The sequence below is a fragment of the Ovis canadensis genome, chromosome X, assembly GCF_042477335.2.
Source record: "Ovis canadensis isolate MfBH-ARS-UI-01 breed Bighorn chromosome X, ARS-UI_OviCan_v2, whole genome shotgun sequence".
In the NCBI taxonomy this organism is placed as follows: Eukaryota; Metazoa; Chordata; class Mammalia; order Artiodactyla; family Bovidae; genus Ovis; species Ovis canadensis.
Window position 1 is genome coordinate 105,553,883 of NC_091727.1, and position 14,236 is coordinate 105,568,118.

The 14,236-nt window shown below is 38.3% G+C and overlaps 1 protein-coding gene across 44 annotated transcripts in view; it reads left to right on the forward strand.

Moving 5' to 3' along the window:
* The window catches only part of ENOX2 (ecto-NOX disulfide-thiol exchanger 2), a 284,254-nt gene that overhangs the window by 12,905 nt on the left and 257,113 nt on the right, over positions 1 to 14,236 (forward strand). For 5 of the 44 annotated variants that reach the window (XM_070292008.1, XM_070292006.1, XM_070292009.1 and 2 more), the window contains exon 1: positions 5,801 to 6,134. The exons of 32 other annotated variants lie outside the window; for them this stretch is intronic. In XM_070292008.1, coding sequence (XP_070148109.1) covers positions 6,113 to 6,134 — 22 coding nt within the window. In that variant the 5' untranslated portion in view covers positions 5,801 to 6,112. Of the gene's footprint in view, positions 1 to 5,772; positions 6,135 to 6,924; positions 7,259 to 14,236 lie in introns of those variants that run through there. 7 more of the 44 variants (XM_070292042.1, XM_070292023.1, XM_070292021.1 and 4 more) reach the window with 5 other exon arrangements.

A 14,236-nucleotide genomic window follows, 5' to 3' on the forward strand; every position in this document is an offset into this window, starting at 1 on the left:
GTGGCCAAAGTATTGGAGCTTTGGCTTCAGAACCAGTCCTTCCAATGAATATTCAGGATTGATTTCCTTTCGGATGGACTGGTTTGATCTCTTTGCTGTCCAAGGGTCTCTCAAGAGTCTTCTCCAACAGCACAGTTCAAAAGCATCAGTTCTTCAGCACTCAGCCTTCTTTATGGTCCAACTCTCACATCCATACATGACCACTGGAAAAACCACAGCTTTGACTAGATGGACCTTACTACTGTGGACTTAATATCCTCTCTACTAAAAATGGCAACTGAGACACTAAATGTAAGGGGTCAGTTTTCAATAAACTAAAATTTTTATTTTGAAATAATTTTAAATATAAAAAAATATTTATAAAAGAATCATATAATTTAGAGAACAGGTGAGGGCACTGAAGGAGGCTTCCCAGAAAAGGGACACCCTGGTTACTGTCTTAAAGACTAAGTCATTATTGATACATAGCAAAAGAAAAAGAGAAGAAGAAAAAATTTTTTCAAGTCATATAAGGATTGTCACATATCATTCACTCAGATTCACCAATTTTTAACGTTTTACCCTATCTGATTTATGCTTCGACATATAAATATGGTTATTTTGTTCTGAAACATTTGAAATTGAAAAAGCTGCACCCTTTACCTACCCTTCTCCTTTTTCCCTCAACCTTTTATGATGAAAAAATTAAATATATAGAAAAGTTGAAAGAATTACGCAATAAACACCCATATAGCCACCATTCAGATTCTAGAATTAGCACTTTATTTGCTTTATCACCTTTTCATCCATCTGTCCATCTTTTTATGCATTTCAAATCGGGTTGCTGACAGCTATATAATTCTAAGTTCTTCAGTACATGTATCATTAACTAGATGAACAAACTATTTTGTGCTCTGAAGTCAAGCGGTTCTTCCAATTATACCTGTGTTTACTGTGTTGCAAAAATTCTGGTCTACCTGTGGATCTTAGATCTGTTTGGCCGTGGGACATAGGTCTCTGACTCACTTTTGTATGATGTCCCTCCGCTTCACCTAGTCCAGTGCCAGACACACATTCCATAAACACCACTTGACACTGATGAGAAGAGACAGAGCTAGAGCTAGGGGAAGAGTCACAATGAAACTAGAATTAACTGAGGGAGGAGAGGTGTATATGCACAGAGGGCAATGAGTGAATGAAATAGAAGCTGGAGCTTGAAGAATTGGGGGAAGATGGGGGCCTTAGACCACCTGGTACTTCCAGCAGTACTTTTATCTGCTGCTTTCCAACCCTCTCTTTAGAAGGAGAGATTCCAGGAAACTAGGGACAATTGCTGCTCAGCAGAGTACATGACAAGTTTCCTTGCTACTACTTAGGCATTACCAATTAGTATAATCATGTCACTTCATGAATATGCTAATCTACAGCAAGACGCAGCTTAGTTTTAGAGAGTATGGATGGGCCACTGAAAACCTCTTTCAAACTAAATCAGTGCTACAGGCCAAAGAGTACTTGAGTTCAATGAACCCTAGTTTCCTTTCTCTTTATAACCTTTCCTTTCCTGCTCTGTTGCTTATGAATACAAGTAAAAGCTCTAATATGCATTTATTGAATAATTATGTTGTGCCAAGCACTGTGCTAGTTGCTATCACACCATTAACACTTTCCAATAACCCAGTGAGTAAGTACTACTTCTTTCCCCATTTGCCAGATAAGAAAATTTGAGACTCAGATTCTTGTCCATAAGCCAGAATTCAAGAAACTCAGGTTTGTCAGACTGCAGAGCCCGGTAGTGTTAACCACATTGTTGGATGACATTTTTTTAAAAAAATTGTCTATCCAGTATAAATGTAAGGAGATTTACATTTACTGTATTGACTCAGAAAGTCCAATTGAATCACTGAATTAAGAAGGAATTCAGTCATTCAGACTTTAATCATTAGAATTGCTTGAGTTCAAATCCCAGATCTATTGCTTGGCAGTTGGGTGACTGCAAGCAAGTTACTTAACATCAGTAAGCCTCAGTTTCCTTGCCTATAAACTTAGGATGATACTACCTACCATAAAGTTGTGTCGTGAGGACTGATTTAAACAATAAAGTATCATGCCATGTTTGGCATGCAGCAGGTACTTTGTATAATTTAGATCACTTCCTTCCTTCTTCCTTTTAGGGACCAGACCACTTACCTGTAGCTTTCATTTGAGGAAAACAAACTGCTCCTGAAACATTTTTTGAAGAGAAACGTTCTGTAAAGGAATATTGGGCTGACTGTTCCCAAGGCACATTTACCCAGTGAGTAAAGACAGTTGCCCGGCTCTAATGTGAAGCATGTTTCAGAAAAAGCTAGAAACATGAATTCTTAGGAGAGTTGGGGTGGTCCATCTCTCTGCTTCCTGAAGATTAGGGCCAAATTGTGACATCATCTATTTTGTTGCTAGACTAAATTTCACAATTCACATAGAGTATTAGGCCTGGGATATTGGTAATCCTACCCCAATCATTTCAAAGAAAGCAGGATAAGTGAAAAAGAGGATAAGTGACTTGACCAAGGTCAAACAGTGAAAAAAAGATCGGAGAATGCAGCTTTCCCAACTCCTACTTAGTGCTGTATTATGGTTCATTGTGGGCTCTCAGGCAGGTGAAAGCAAGTCTTGATGTGTGCTCTTTGCAGGAGCTTGAACTGATTGGACTCTCAGGGTTTGGTACAAGTTTGATTGATTCAGAAAACATGAAGCATTGGTCTAGTTCAAATCGATTCACTAGTTGTTACTGCTTTCAAGCTATTAACAGTTCCATTTGTTGGGATTTAGAAAACAAGTGTTGTTTCTTCTTGCTTAGGTTCATGGTTTGGTTCAAGTTTCATTGTTATTTGAAATCTTGCACTGGAATTTTTGTTTTTGACAAAAGTACTCAGTATCCAAGGTGGTTAGCAACAGGAATTCATTTCAAGAGATCAGTCGGGCATGGTGATGGTTGCTGAGAAGGAGCTCAAGTGGATTAGGGAACCACTAGTGTTTATGTTCTGGAGATTGAAATTAGGATGATGGAAACATTGCAATGGTTTTTGATGTATATGTTTATCTGTTTGTTTTTATCAGGATTCTCTGATGCTTTAATTTCCATTCTTGCTAATATGGGTTGAAACTGCTGCCTTCCACCCTAGTTTATTGCCTTTGGGGACATACTATCTATAACATGACTGATAGTATAACCTTTTGACAAAAGATCATCTTTCCTGGCCTTTCCCCTTTACTTTGAATGGCCTTTCTGAGGAACTTGGGAAGTATGAATTTCAAGCTTACATTGTGTGCAACAATTCAGTTGCAGTGCCCAATGGCAGATCAGCTTGGTTCTGAAATACCGCCTTTGTTCCTTTCTTACCAGTGTGTATTTTAAAGTCTCAGGCCAGCTTCCTTTGCTGTAACTGAAGTTGGGCTGACAACTTTATTAGTGACCAGCCATGCCACAGATGTGTTAGTCACTGAGTTGTGTCCAAGTCTTTGCGGCCCCATGGACCATAGCCCACCAGGCTCTTCTGCCCTTGGAATTGTCCAGGCAAGAATCACTGGTGGAGGGTTGCAATGATGAGGCCCCCTAGAGAACTGTGTTCTGCCCGCCTGTCTTTCCAAATGCCAAAGGAAAGTTCTGGTGCCAGGTCTACCAGTGCTTTTTCAAGCTCTTGACTGTTTACCTAAGCAGTTGGAAGGCTAAGATTACAGCTATGGTAGTAAACGGGCCATTTCTAGTACCTCAGAAGGCAAGCACTTTCTAGGAGGTGAGGTTTTGGATGATTCTAGCAAGTGTTTTTCTGCATAGGGGGAAAAAAAGCTCTCACTTCAGATTCTTTCACTCTCCTTCCCTCCCCTCTCTTCTCCTCTACTTATCCATTTTCCCCATTGATTTAATATAGAATTTGGACACATATTTTACTGAAATTTTCAGTATTGGCAATGACATTCAAGGGGACAATTAGAAAAAACAAAGTTTTCTTTCTTCTCACAGGAAGTAGGCTAGGTACTTGTTTGAGTTCACTGATGGCATTGGAGGGGGCCCAGGGGAGCTGCCATCTGATATTTCTGCTATATTCCCACCTTTCTTTGGGCTGCTTCAGATCTGGCCCATGTGGACAGACACACACTTGGGAAACCACCATACAGATAAAAATCAGGCCATGTGGGATTTGGCTGAACCATAGGCCCCTAGACGTTGCCTGGATCGTTGGCCACCCCAGAACTTCATGTACTAAAACTGTGTCCCAGCTGAAGCCAGCTGGTCCCTGTATATATAGTATCAAAGCAGCTTGGAGCCTCATAAAGCATGACTTTGGAGTTTTACCTTGTGGATTTAGATAATCAACCTGAACACTTTTCCACACACTGGGCAGTAAGGATGTACCAGGTTAATAGGAAGATTTAACAAAAGGAGATGTTCATTGTCTAGTAACTTTCATTCCAGATGGGACATAATACTAGACCTTACCCAAAACTTGACTGACTTTTTAGAAAGGAAAGAAGGGATTAGAAGGCTTCTATCTCTTTAATAAACTTTTGATGTATTATATATCAGATATTAAAGTTTTTCTTTTCAAACATTTTTCTCCTGTGGAATTTTAAGAGCAAACACTACTTCCTTCTCCTTTAAAACTGGAAGAATTGGATAATGTTTCATGAAAGTGTATTGGTCCTTTCTTTTTATTTTCCTTATATGATAGAGGTGTCTCATTTCAGTCATTTAGGCAATGTTTGTCTCCGGGTATAATAATAATAATCCCATAGAATTTTATAGTCCTTTAGAGTTTACAAAAGCATTCTCATAACTATTATTTCATTAGCTCTTCATAGCAATCCTATGTGCAGAATGGGTACAACTATGTACAATTTATAAAATAAGGGAACTTATGCTCCAAGAAGTTAAGTGACTTGTCCAGGGTAACACAGCTAGAAAGTTGTAGAACTGGAACCTGAACACAGGTTTCCTGATACTCAACCCCAGTATTCCTCCAGTTGTGTCGTGTTTTCTTCCTGAGACTGTCTCCTTGTTCTTCCTACTCATGATTCTTTTTGAAATAAGTCTAAAAAAAGGTGCTTCAGTTTAGCAGATGAGTAAGCTAAAGCACTTATAAGGTGCCTTCTTCAAGATCACCTGTGGAGAGATTCCTGCACCTAGCTCTTAGCTTCTCACCTGGAATATAACTGAACTATTTTTAGGTATCCTTATTGTTTTTCAGTGTTAAATATATGCACAAAAGTTGTGTAATCCATTGATTATAGGTATGAAAGCTGCACCTGGGGAATGGGACTAAGGATGGTTGGTTTAAAATAATTAGCTTCTTGCCTCTTTGTTAAGAGATGTCATGTTCAGTATAATTTAATTTCTTTATACTTCCTTTGCTTCCAGACTTTTAAATACAATTCTTTAGGGAAAATTAGCAAATATTCATTCTGAGTGTTGATTTCTCAGGTGCAAGGGTGGCTGGAGGAAAAAGAAAGCAGAGGGGTGACTTTCAAAACATGCTCTATAAGAGTGGACAGGCATTATTTTCTTTGGGCTGTGAGCTAAGATTCCTTCTAAGGCATGCAAATCGTAAAGTTCTGATTTGTCAAGTGCATGCTGTTTCTTTAGGCACTGATGTATGAAATCCCGAACGAATTCTCCGATGAACATGCTGCTAATTGCTTCTCCACCTGCTCTCCAGCCTCCGCCACTCCCCCCCGCCCTCCCAATTCAGCCTATAAGTGTCCGTCATTGGAGATGGATGGTGACACATGCAGTGATAGCAATTCATAAAAGCCAGTTCCAGCCCTTGTCTTCAAGGCTCCTGGATTTTCCACTGCCTGCTTTTGTGTAAGTGAAGTGGATGGAAGTGCTACTGGCATCGGAATCCACCTCCCTATGCTCCGTTGCTAGAGCTCAGTTGCTCGGCTGGAGCTGAGCTAAACAGAAGCAGCGGATCTGAGCTGAATTGTAGCTGGTTTTTTTTTTTTTTTTTCTCAATGGGGAGGTGCATTAGGGGTAGTGTGTAGTGGGGGTTTGGGGTGCTTTGGCTTTTCTTTTTGTGAAGAGAAGAGGTTAAGGGGAGAATAACTCACGGTAGCATATACAACGTGAAACAGTTCCCTGAAGAGTGTCACGATGTTCCTAGTCCAATATTCAGGTATAGTATGTTTTATTTCATCTGAAAATTTTCTTTTGTTTCAAAGTGCATTCCTTTCTTATTTTGCCTCCAGTTCAACTGCACTGAAGGACAAATAAGGTTCTAATGAGCTAAACAAAATTGCTGCATAAAATATGCCTGCCCCTAGCTATAATGTTTGTAGCAGATTGCTATGTAAGATCTGGGTTCTCTGTTAAATTGGTAGTCCCGATCCCTTAATTGTGCATGCTTCTCTGCTGTATTCTTGTATTGAATTTCTCAAGTCTTATGTCTGCAACTGGTAGTCTGTGATCTAGCCTAGAGTGTTTGCACAGAAGACAGTGCTTTGGAAGCAAAAAGCAATTTTGAAAACACTTAGTATGTTGTGTTTCTCTTGAGTTTATTAACTCCTCTATTTGTTAATTGGTTGTCTAAATTTGAGATATAGTTAAGAGTAAGTACATTTCAAATAGGAAGCATTCCAGAACACATTTGTTTGGTAAATTTATTTTTATTTCATTAACTCAGATTGATAAACATTATATATTATTGTTGTTTGTTCTCCTGGTAGAAAAAAAGTGCTGAAAAGAGCAAGGCTAAACATGCCAGCTCCAAACCATCTGTATTGTAAAATATCATTGGACCAGAAGTGTTCTTTAAGTATTCTCTTAAGCTTTCAGAAACATATTGGTCCATAATAACGAAGAACTTGGGGACGGATGAGGTATTGGTGAATGTTGTTTGAAAGGCTTCTTATATAGCACTTAATCAGAAAGGATCCTCCCAAATAAAAAAACGTTGAGAAAGTTTCACTTTCTTGCCGAGCAGAACAGAAGCTTAGTTTCTACAACCACATGCTTTGATAAGTTCGAATATCATTTATTGTCAAGGGCTTACACCTCCATTCTTGCTTTATTGTCCTTAAAATATTGTGCTCCTGTGCTTAAGAGCTAAAAGATCATGTTCTGTTTTGATACGTGGTTTGACAGTTGATTTCGCTCCTCATTAATTGGACAGCATGCAGATGATGTGGAGAAGTGAGTGAGTGACAATATTTCAAGGTTACGCTGAAGAGCATACAGTGAACCTTAGTGCCTGGACCAACAGCTGCTGAATTGAATTGTCTGCAATTAAAGCAACAGCAGGTTTGTGTAGTCTCCCTGCAGCCCGTTTATTTGAATTTACAGCTTCAGTTTCTTCTTTGGGTAGCAGTTGGTTTGTTTCACTAAGTGTTGGAGAGTTGTGCTTGTTGGATGTTTTCTCCATACTCTAATGCATGCTTGACTCCAGAAGAGCCGTCTCTGTACCTTTTTAATGTGTGAAGTTGTTGAGGTTTTTCTCTTTGGATGAAAACCAGAGACTATCTTGTTTTCTCCACTGCAAAACTAAATAGATATATTTTCATGGAAAACACTGCTTTATTCAATAAGTAGAGATTTCTCATGGACCTGTGTTACTGGTTTAAATTCCAGGCAGTGAAAAATGCTGGAAAATGTTATGTTACTGGAATTTCTATATCTGGAAAGAACTTCTCTATGCTTATAAAAATGTTTATGTTAAAAAAATAGTGACATTATCTCTTTGCCATCTCTGAATTCCAGGGTGACCTAATGAATAATATCAAAGCTAACTAGGTGGCTTTTATGACAGAATTGTAATTGTATACTAAAATAGTGAATACTTGCTTCATTTCATCATGCTTTTTTACTATATTTAAAAAACAACTTATAATTACTATATAGTTGTTGGTTATTGATTCATGGTGGATATAATGTAAAACATTTACACAATTATTTTACATATACTTGATCAATCTGTTCTCATAACCACCCTGTGTGAAGTCAAGTGGCATAATGATCTCCATTTTAGAGGTAAGAAAACTGAGACTTAGAGGATAAGGAACCAGCCTGACGTGTCACATCTAACAAGTGGCAGAGCCCAGACTCAGTGGTTAATTGATGTGATTCAAGAACCTGTGCTTTTTCTCACCCTTATACTAGGCTGCCTCTCAGTTGATGGATCCAGGGTAAATTTGACTTAAGCTACTAGTCAAGAAGACTAAGTTCAGTCATTTACTTAAAAAAATGGTTATCTGATAGAACTCTAGAGTTTTTTTTCTGAGCTATTTGTAGCCCAACATTTATTTTAATATGTGAGTGCTTTCCAGATTAATTTTATAGATTATGTGGAAAAACATTAGTGTTTTGATTAATTTATACATCAATATAAATGAAGGTAGAAGCCTTGTAAAGTTATTGAGAAGTAAAATGTTGTCCAATTGAAAAGGTTAGTGTGGAATATTTTCCTTCTAAAACAAGCTCATTTGTTTTTAATATTTCTGCTCAACAAACATATACAATTGTTTTGGTAAAAGTATGTGTATACTTTAAAATATACTGGCCAAGTATGAAGGGCTTATTTTTTAAAATATGAGTATTTTATCCAGGTCAATAGAAAAGATATACAGCTGGCTCAGTTTCACACTTTTCTTTCTATTTTTATCTATCTATCCATCCATCTATGTATGTATGTAAAATGGATGAATTTTCTCATCTTTTAAAATTCCCAAATGGTTTCTCAATTTTAAATTCATTCATTTAAAGGGGAAAAAAACACAGGTTCTATCCCACTGAAAGGAATACTGTTTAAAACTGTGTTATCACTTCAGCAGAAAACCTCAGATACTTGGGTAGTCATACTAGTTCTCTGGTAAAACATTCTTTAAAACCTCTTCAGGAAACATTCTTGAAGCACTCATTCTTTGACCTGAATTTATTAGAGAATGTGCCATGTACTGGGGAAATGGCTGGATGCTCACATCATAGATAACTCTTCCTCAGCATTTGACAATGAATATTTGAGAATGTTGTCAAGAAAATAAGTCAGAAAAAAAAGAAAAGAAAATGAGTCAGAGATAGGGCATGGATTGTTATGACCTGTTTATGAGACTTTCAGAAAGATGGTAATAGAAATATTGTCTCAGCTACCATGTAATTAGAATTTATCCTTATCTAAGATATCTTTCTACTTTAACATATCTAACAAGCTATATGATTTCCTTGTAGCAAAAAGAAAAGGAGGATAATATAAAGCTCCTTTATCATTACTTAACTTCAGTGGAATCTGACTCTTAAAGAAAATACAGGAGGGAACTTGAGGTAATGGGTAAAGGTTAGAGGGAAAACTAGACATGTGACTGGAAGCACCATGTTAAACTTGGTTTCAGGTGGTGAATTTCCTGGGCAGTCAGAAGCTCTGGCTAACACCCCTCAATCCATCCCACTTTCTGGAAATGTACACTTTAAACATAAATGAAAAAGACCTTATTAGGATTTTTAAAGAAATTGATTTTTTTTTTCATTGGTGAAAGAAAGTCTTTCATCTGCAAAATAATCATTTTCCCCCCTGCTGTTTGAGGCCAAGAAAAATTAGAGAGGGAATAGATTTCTAGGTTCTGGCTGTTTAGGCTGGTTATCTGGTGGATTTTTCCCTTCAGTATACCTTTGAGTGTGCTTTAGGGACGTGTAAGGCAGGTCTTATGAATGGGCGTATAAGGTTAGTTTATACCAGCCAGTATTATGCTGGCGTTGACTTGCACTAGCTTACTTAAGGGGAAGCACTAAGAATATTTACAAGTTGAAAAACGTACTCATATCTGTCTTTTTCCAGAAAGGACTTAAGATACTCATTTTAAGCAATATTAAGGTCTGCTGCCTCAGCAGGGTAGTGTACTGCAGATATCCCCCGGGCTGCTAAACTATTCTGATCACCACCCCTTAGATATAACACTGATGCCTTCAAGGGTTATTGGACATTGAATACAGCACAAGTAAGTATGTGTCTTTCACTTATACATACACAGGATAATACTAGCTAACATTTATTGAGTGCTTACTATGTGCCAGGCCATGTTATAAATACCTTATATGTATGAACTCATCAACCTTCACAGCATTCCTATGAGGTAGGTGATATTATTTCCATTTTAAGGGTAGAAAAAATGGGACACAGAATTTAAGTAACTTGCCTACAGATTGCACAATTACTAAGTAGCAGAATCAAGATTCAATTACAGGAAGTCTGACTCCAGAGCTTATACGCTTAATTACTATGCAATATGTTGTATATCTTAAAGGGCGCTTCATTGAAGAAGCTCACTTGTGTGCCATCCATAGAAGGTACCCCATTGTCCATACCTTCATAAGTCATAGACGGTGTAGAACTGTCTGCTCACCAGACTGCAAGAATTATACTTTCTTTCTGACCCTAATTGCTGGTACTTTCTACTGCCAAAGTCATGATGAATCGTTGTATTCCCAACAGTGTCTAAACACTACCCCTACTCATGCTCTTTCTTTAGAATTTCAGCTTTAAAAAGTCTCTTTCATATTCTGTTGCTTCTCTCTTGATTCCCAGCATTTTTCAAGAAGAAATATTGTCAATCAAAGTACAGTTTTTCTTTATGGAGCCAAATGACCAAATCATAGCACATCTTCCCAGCATCCACTCTCTCCCCACTCCATTTTATGCCCAACTGTTAGTGTTCTTCCTAAATGCAGATTTTATCATATCACTACTCTCCTCAAATATATTCTGAAGGATTTTTTTTTTTCCCAGACAGGCATTCAGTGCCATCCATGGTCTTGTCCCCATTACCCAGAATGCATCTATACCCCTATCTCCCACTACACTGCTGCTGCTGCTGCTAAGTCACTTCAGTCATATCTGACTCTGTGTGACCCCATAGACAGCAGCCCACCAGGCTCCCCCATCCCTGGGATTCTCCAGGCAAGAACACTGGAGTGGGTTGCCATTTCCTTCTCTAATGCATAAAAGTGAAAAGTGAAAGTGAAGTCGCTCAGTCGTGCCCAACTCTTCATGACCCCTTGGACTGCAGCCTACCAGGCTCCTCTGTCCATAGGATTTTCCAGGCAAGAGTACTAGAGTGGGGTGCCATTGCCTTCTCCGTCCCATGACACAAGCTTCTCTAAATCCTACTCAGTAGGCACTCTACATCACTTGTAGGTCACCAGGTATGCTCCAGATTTTCAAGCTCCTGTGCTTTTTTTCATGTTGTTCTCTACATTTTAACTGCCATTGTTCTACCTTGCCTGTAACTCCAGAGCTACTCAACATTTAAGATTCAGCTGAAATGACACCTGCTACTTTATTTATTTTTGGTCTCTCTTCCTCCCCTAAATTGAATTCCTTTAAGTTAAAAATCTTATTTTACTAATCTCTTAGCATATAGTCTAGTACCTTGTATATACTTAGCATTTACATGCAGTATTTAGATCTTCAGAAATTACACCACCAAGCTTTCCCCAGGGCCTGAGAGTTCCAGAAAACTGAATGGCTATATAGTTTCTGTCATGCATAGATATTCTAGAATATTCTGTTCAAAAAATTTGTTTCTAGTGTGTGTCTTCTTGATTTTTCTCTCTGTATTTATCCTTGCTTGGATCTACTACACCTTGAAATCTCCTCCTTTGCCTTTGTGGAACAGTTTGCACTTTTGTAGAGAGACAAGAGCTTGCCTGTGTAAGCATATTAATACTTTCCCATCCAAGTAAATGAAGCAGAGTGTGTAAACCGATCATTGGAATTTTTGATGCATAATCACAATGTTTCTCAAAATGTGGTTTGAGGACTACTCATGTCAGCATTACCTAGGACACGTGTCTAATATGCAAATTCCTAGATGCTCATTCTGGATCTATTGAATCACTCAATGAATTATCTGCATTTAGCAAACTCCACAGATGATGCTTCTGTACAACTGAATTTTGAAGACCATTGTCCAAAGTCAAAAGTAAAATGTTCAGTCCTAATCTATATTCTCTGTAGATACAAGCATTAATTAGTTGTGGGAAAACTATCATTGAAAATGGTTTGAATTATTTGGTCTAAACTCAAAGTCTTGACCTTGTTGTGTCTAGCCCAGTGCTGTCCAATAGAGCTTTCTGTGATGATGAAATAACCTCTATCTTTACCGTCCAACACATGTGTCTATTGAGCACTGAAGTGTGGCTACTGAAACTAAGGAGTTGAATTTTTAAATTTTACATAACTGTAGGTAAACTGAAATTTTAAATACTTACATGTAGCTATTGGATGCAGTGTTGGAAGTGCAGCTCCAGAAGGCTTGGCTATCTAGATGGAATAATCCTCTTACGGGTCTCAAAGGCTACAGTGATCACTGTATGGCTCAGAAATCAAACAGCAACATTGTTTCCTTTGACACATGGGACATTGCATTTCTTTTTTTATGAATTGCTTAAATATTTTTAATGTCCTAAAGTGGATTATCCTCAGAAGTGATTTAACAAATTATGATCTCAATTAAACTTAAATGAGATCTACATTCTACACTTCTATCAGTGCTATTTTTCTATTCACATTGGCTTACTATTGAAAGTTAACTGTTAAGCCTTGATGTCTAGGGATAAGAAAGTAGAGTTAATCAGAAGAAAGAGCTCCTGACTCCAGTGTTTAGGTCAGAGACACTCTTTATACATTTTACCTCTCCTAGACCCTTTAAATATCCTCTTCTGGGTTCATCAGCCCCTTAGCCACCCATTACCCATTACTTTTCAGCTTCCATTTCTTTCTCTGACAAATCTTCTTTGAACCAGTAATGTACCCCTTTCAGGATGATTTCATTAGTTAAATAGCACTAATACTTTGGGAGAAGTGAATCAGAAATGGATTACAGCCTCTACATAAACAGACATAAATCTAGGCACTCTGTTTTGTTATTGGGTGAAGTTCATCATGTGTATTAGTTATACTTGGTGGCTTTCTAAAAAGAACCCTGTGTCAAAATCTATAGTACTGAGGAAAAAAAAATATAGGTAAAATAATGCACTTGACTATCGCTGTCTGTGGAAACTATATGATAAATAATTAGGCCTGCTTGACCTACATTTGTTGCCTAGATCCCAGTTCTTTGTACTCTTTTCAGTTGCTAAAATTTTAGCACATCCTGAAATTCCCTTCTCTTCTTTCACATTTTTCACTTTCTTTAGCTGTGCTTTCTGTTTTCAATGGACAGGAGACCACCCCGCCCCCCCACCCCCCCACCCCTCTTTTTTTTGTACCATTCAAACTCATTCTCAGCATCTATTGTTGTATCCAGCCTGGCTGCACTGCCTAGAGCAGTAAAGTGCCACTCAGGGCCACCCTGGAGCACTCTGCAAATAGGTTCTTTTGTTTTGAGGACTAAAGAGATAGTGCCACAGCTACCGTTTGGAGAGAAATGCATAAAGACAAACCCCATTGGGAACTAAAGGAACATTTTAACCCCTTGCCTCTCACTTCCCCAAAACTACATCTCCAATTTTCAGTGACATTTTTACGCTGGTCTAGGAAGCTAGACATTTCAGTTTTCAATGACAAAGTTCACTCTAATCAGGATGTTTCATAATTTAAACCAGAGTAGAGAAGAAGAAAAATACATCTTAAAGGTATGTTATAGGACTCTGCTAGTATCTTTTAATGTTATTTCATTTAATCTTCATTAGCCCTCTCAGTAAATGTTGGTTGTCCTCCTTACCCAAGGCTATTGTTGTTGTTTAGTTGCTCAGTTGTGTCTGACTCTTTTGCAACCCCATGGACTGTAGCTCAGCAACCTTCTCTGTCCATGGGATTTCCCAGGCAAGAATCCTGGAGTGGGTTTCCATTTTCTTCTCCGGGGGATCTTCCAGATCCTGGGATCAAACTCATGTCTCCTGCATCAGCAGGTGGATTCCTTACCACTGAGCCACCAAGGAAGCCCCCTACCCCGCATCCCGCGAAGGCTATATACACCACTAACTTTTCTACAGCTGTGTGTCCAGACTCTGAAGTCCGTTGCTTTTTACTTAGATATATACTTAGGAATATCGTTGTCTTTTCCATCTCTCTTTGTGTATGTTTCTGTGTGAGAGAAGAGAGAAAGAGAGAGGACAGAGCAAGAGAGACAGAGAGACATACATACAGAGACACACATACACACAGAGAAGGTTTTAAGTATAGAAGGTTTTAGTAGGAGAAGGTAAAGAAAACGCTCCCTGTGTTAACTGTCTACCAAACAGGGATTGGGATGTACCCAGTTAAAGCTTCTGATGAAGAGGTTGTAAAGA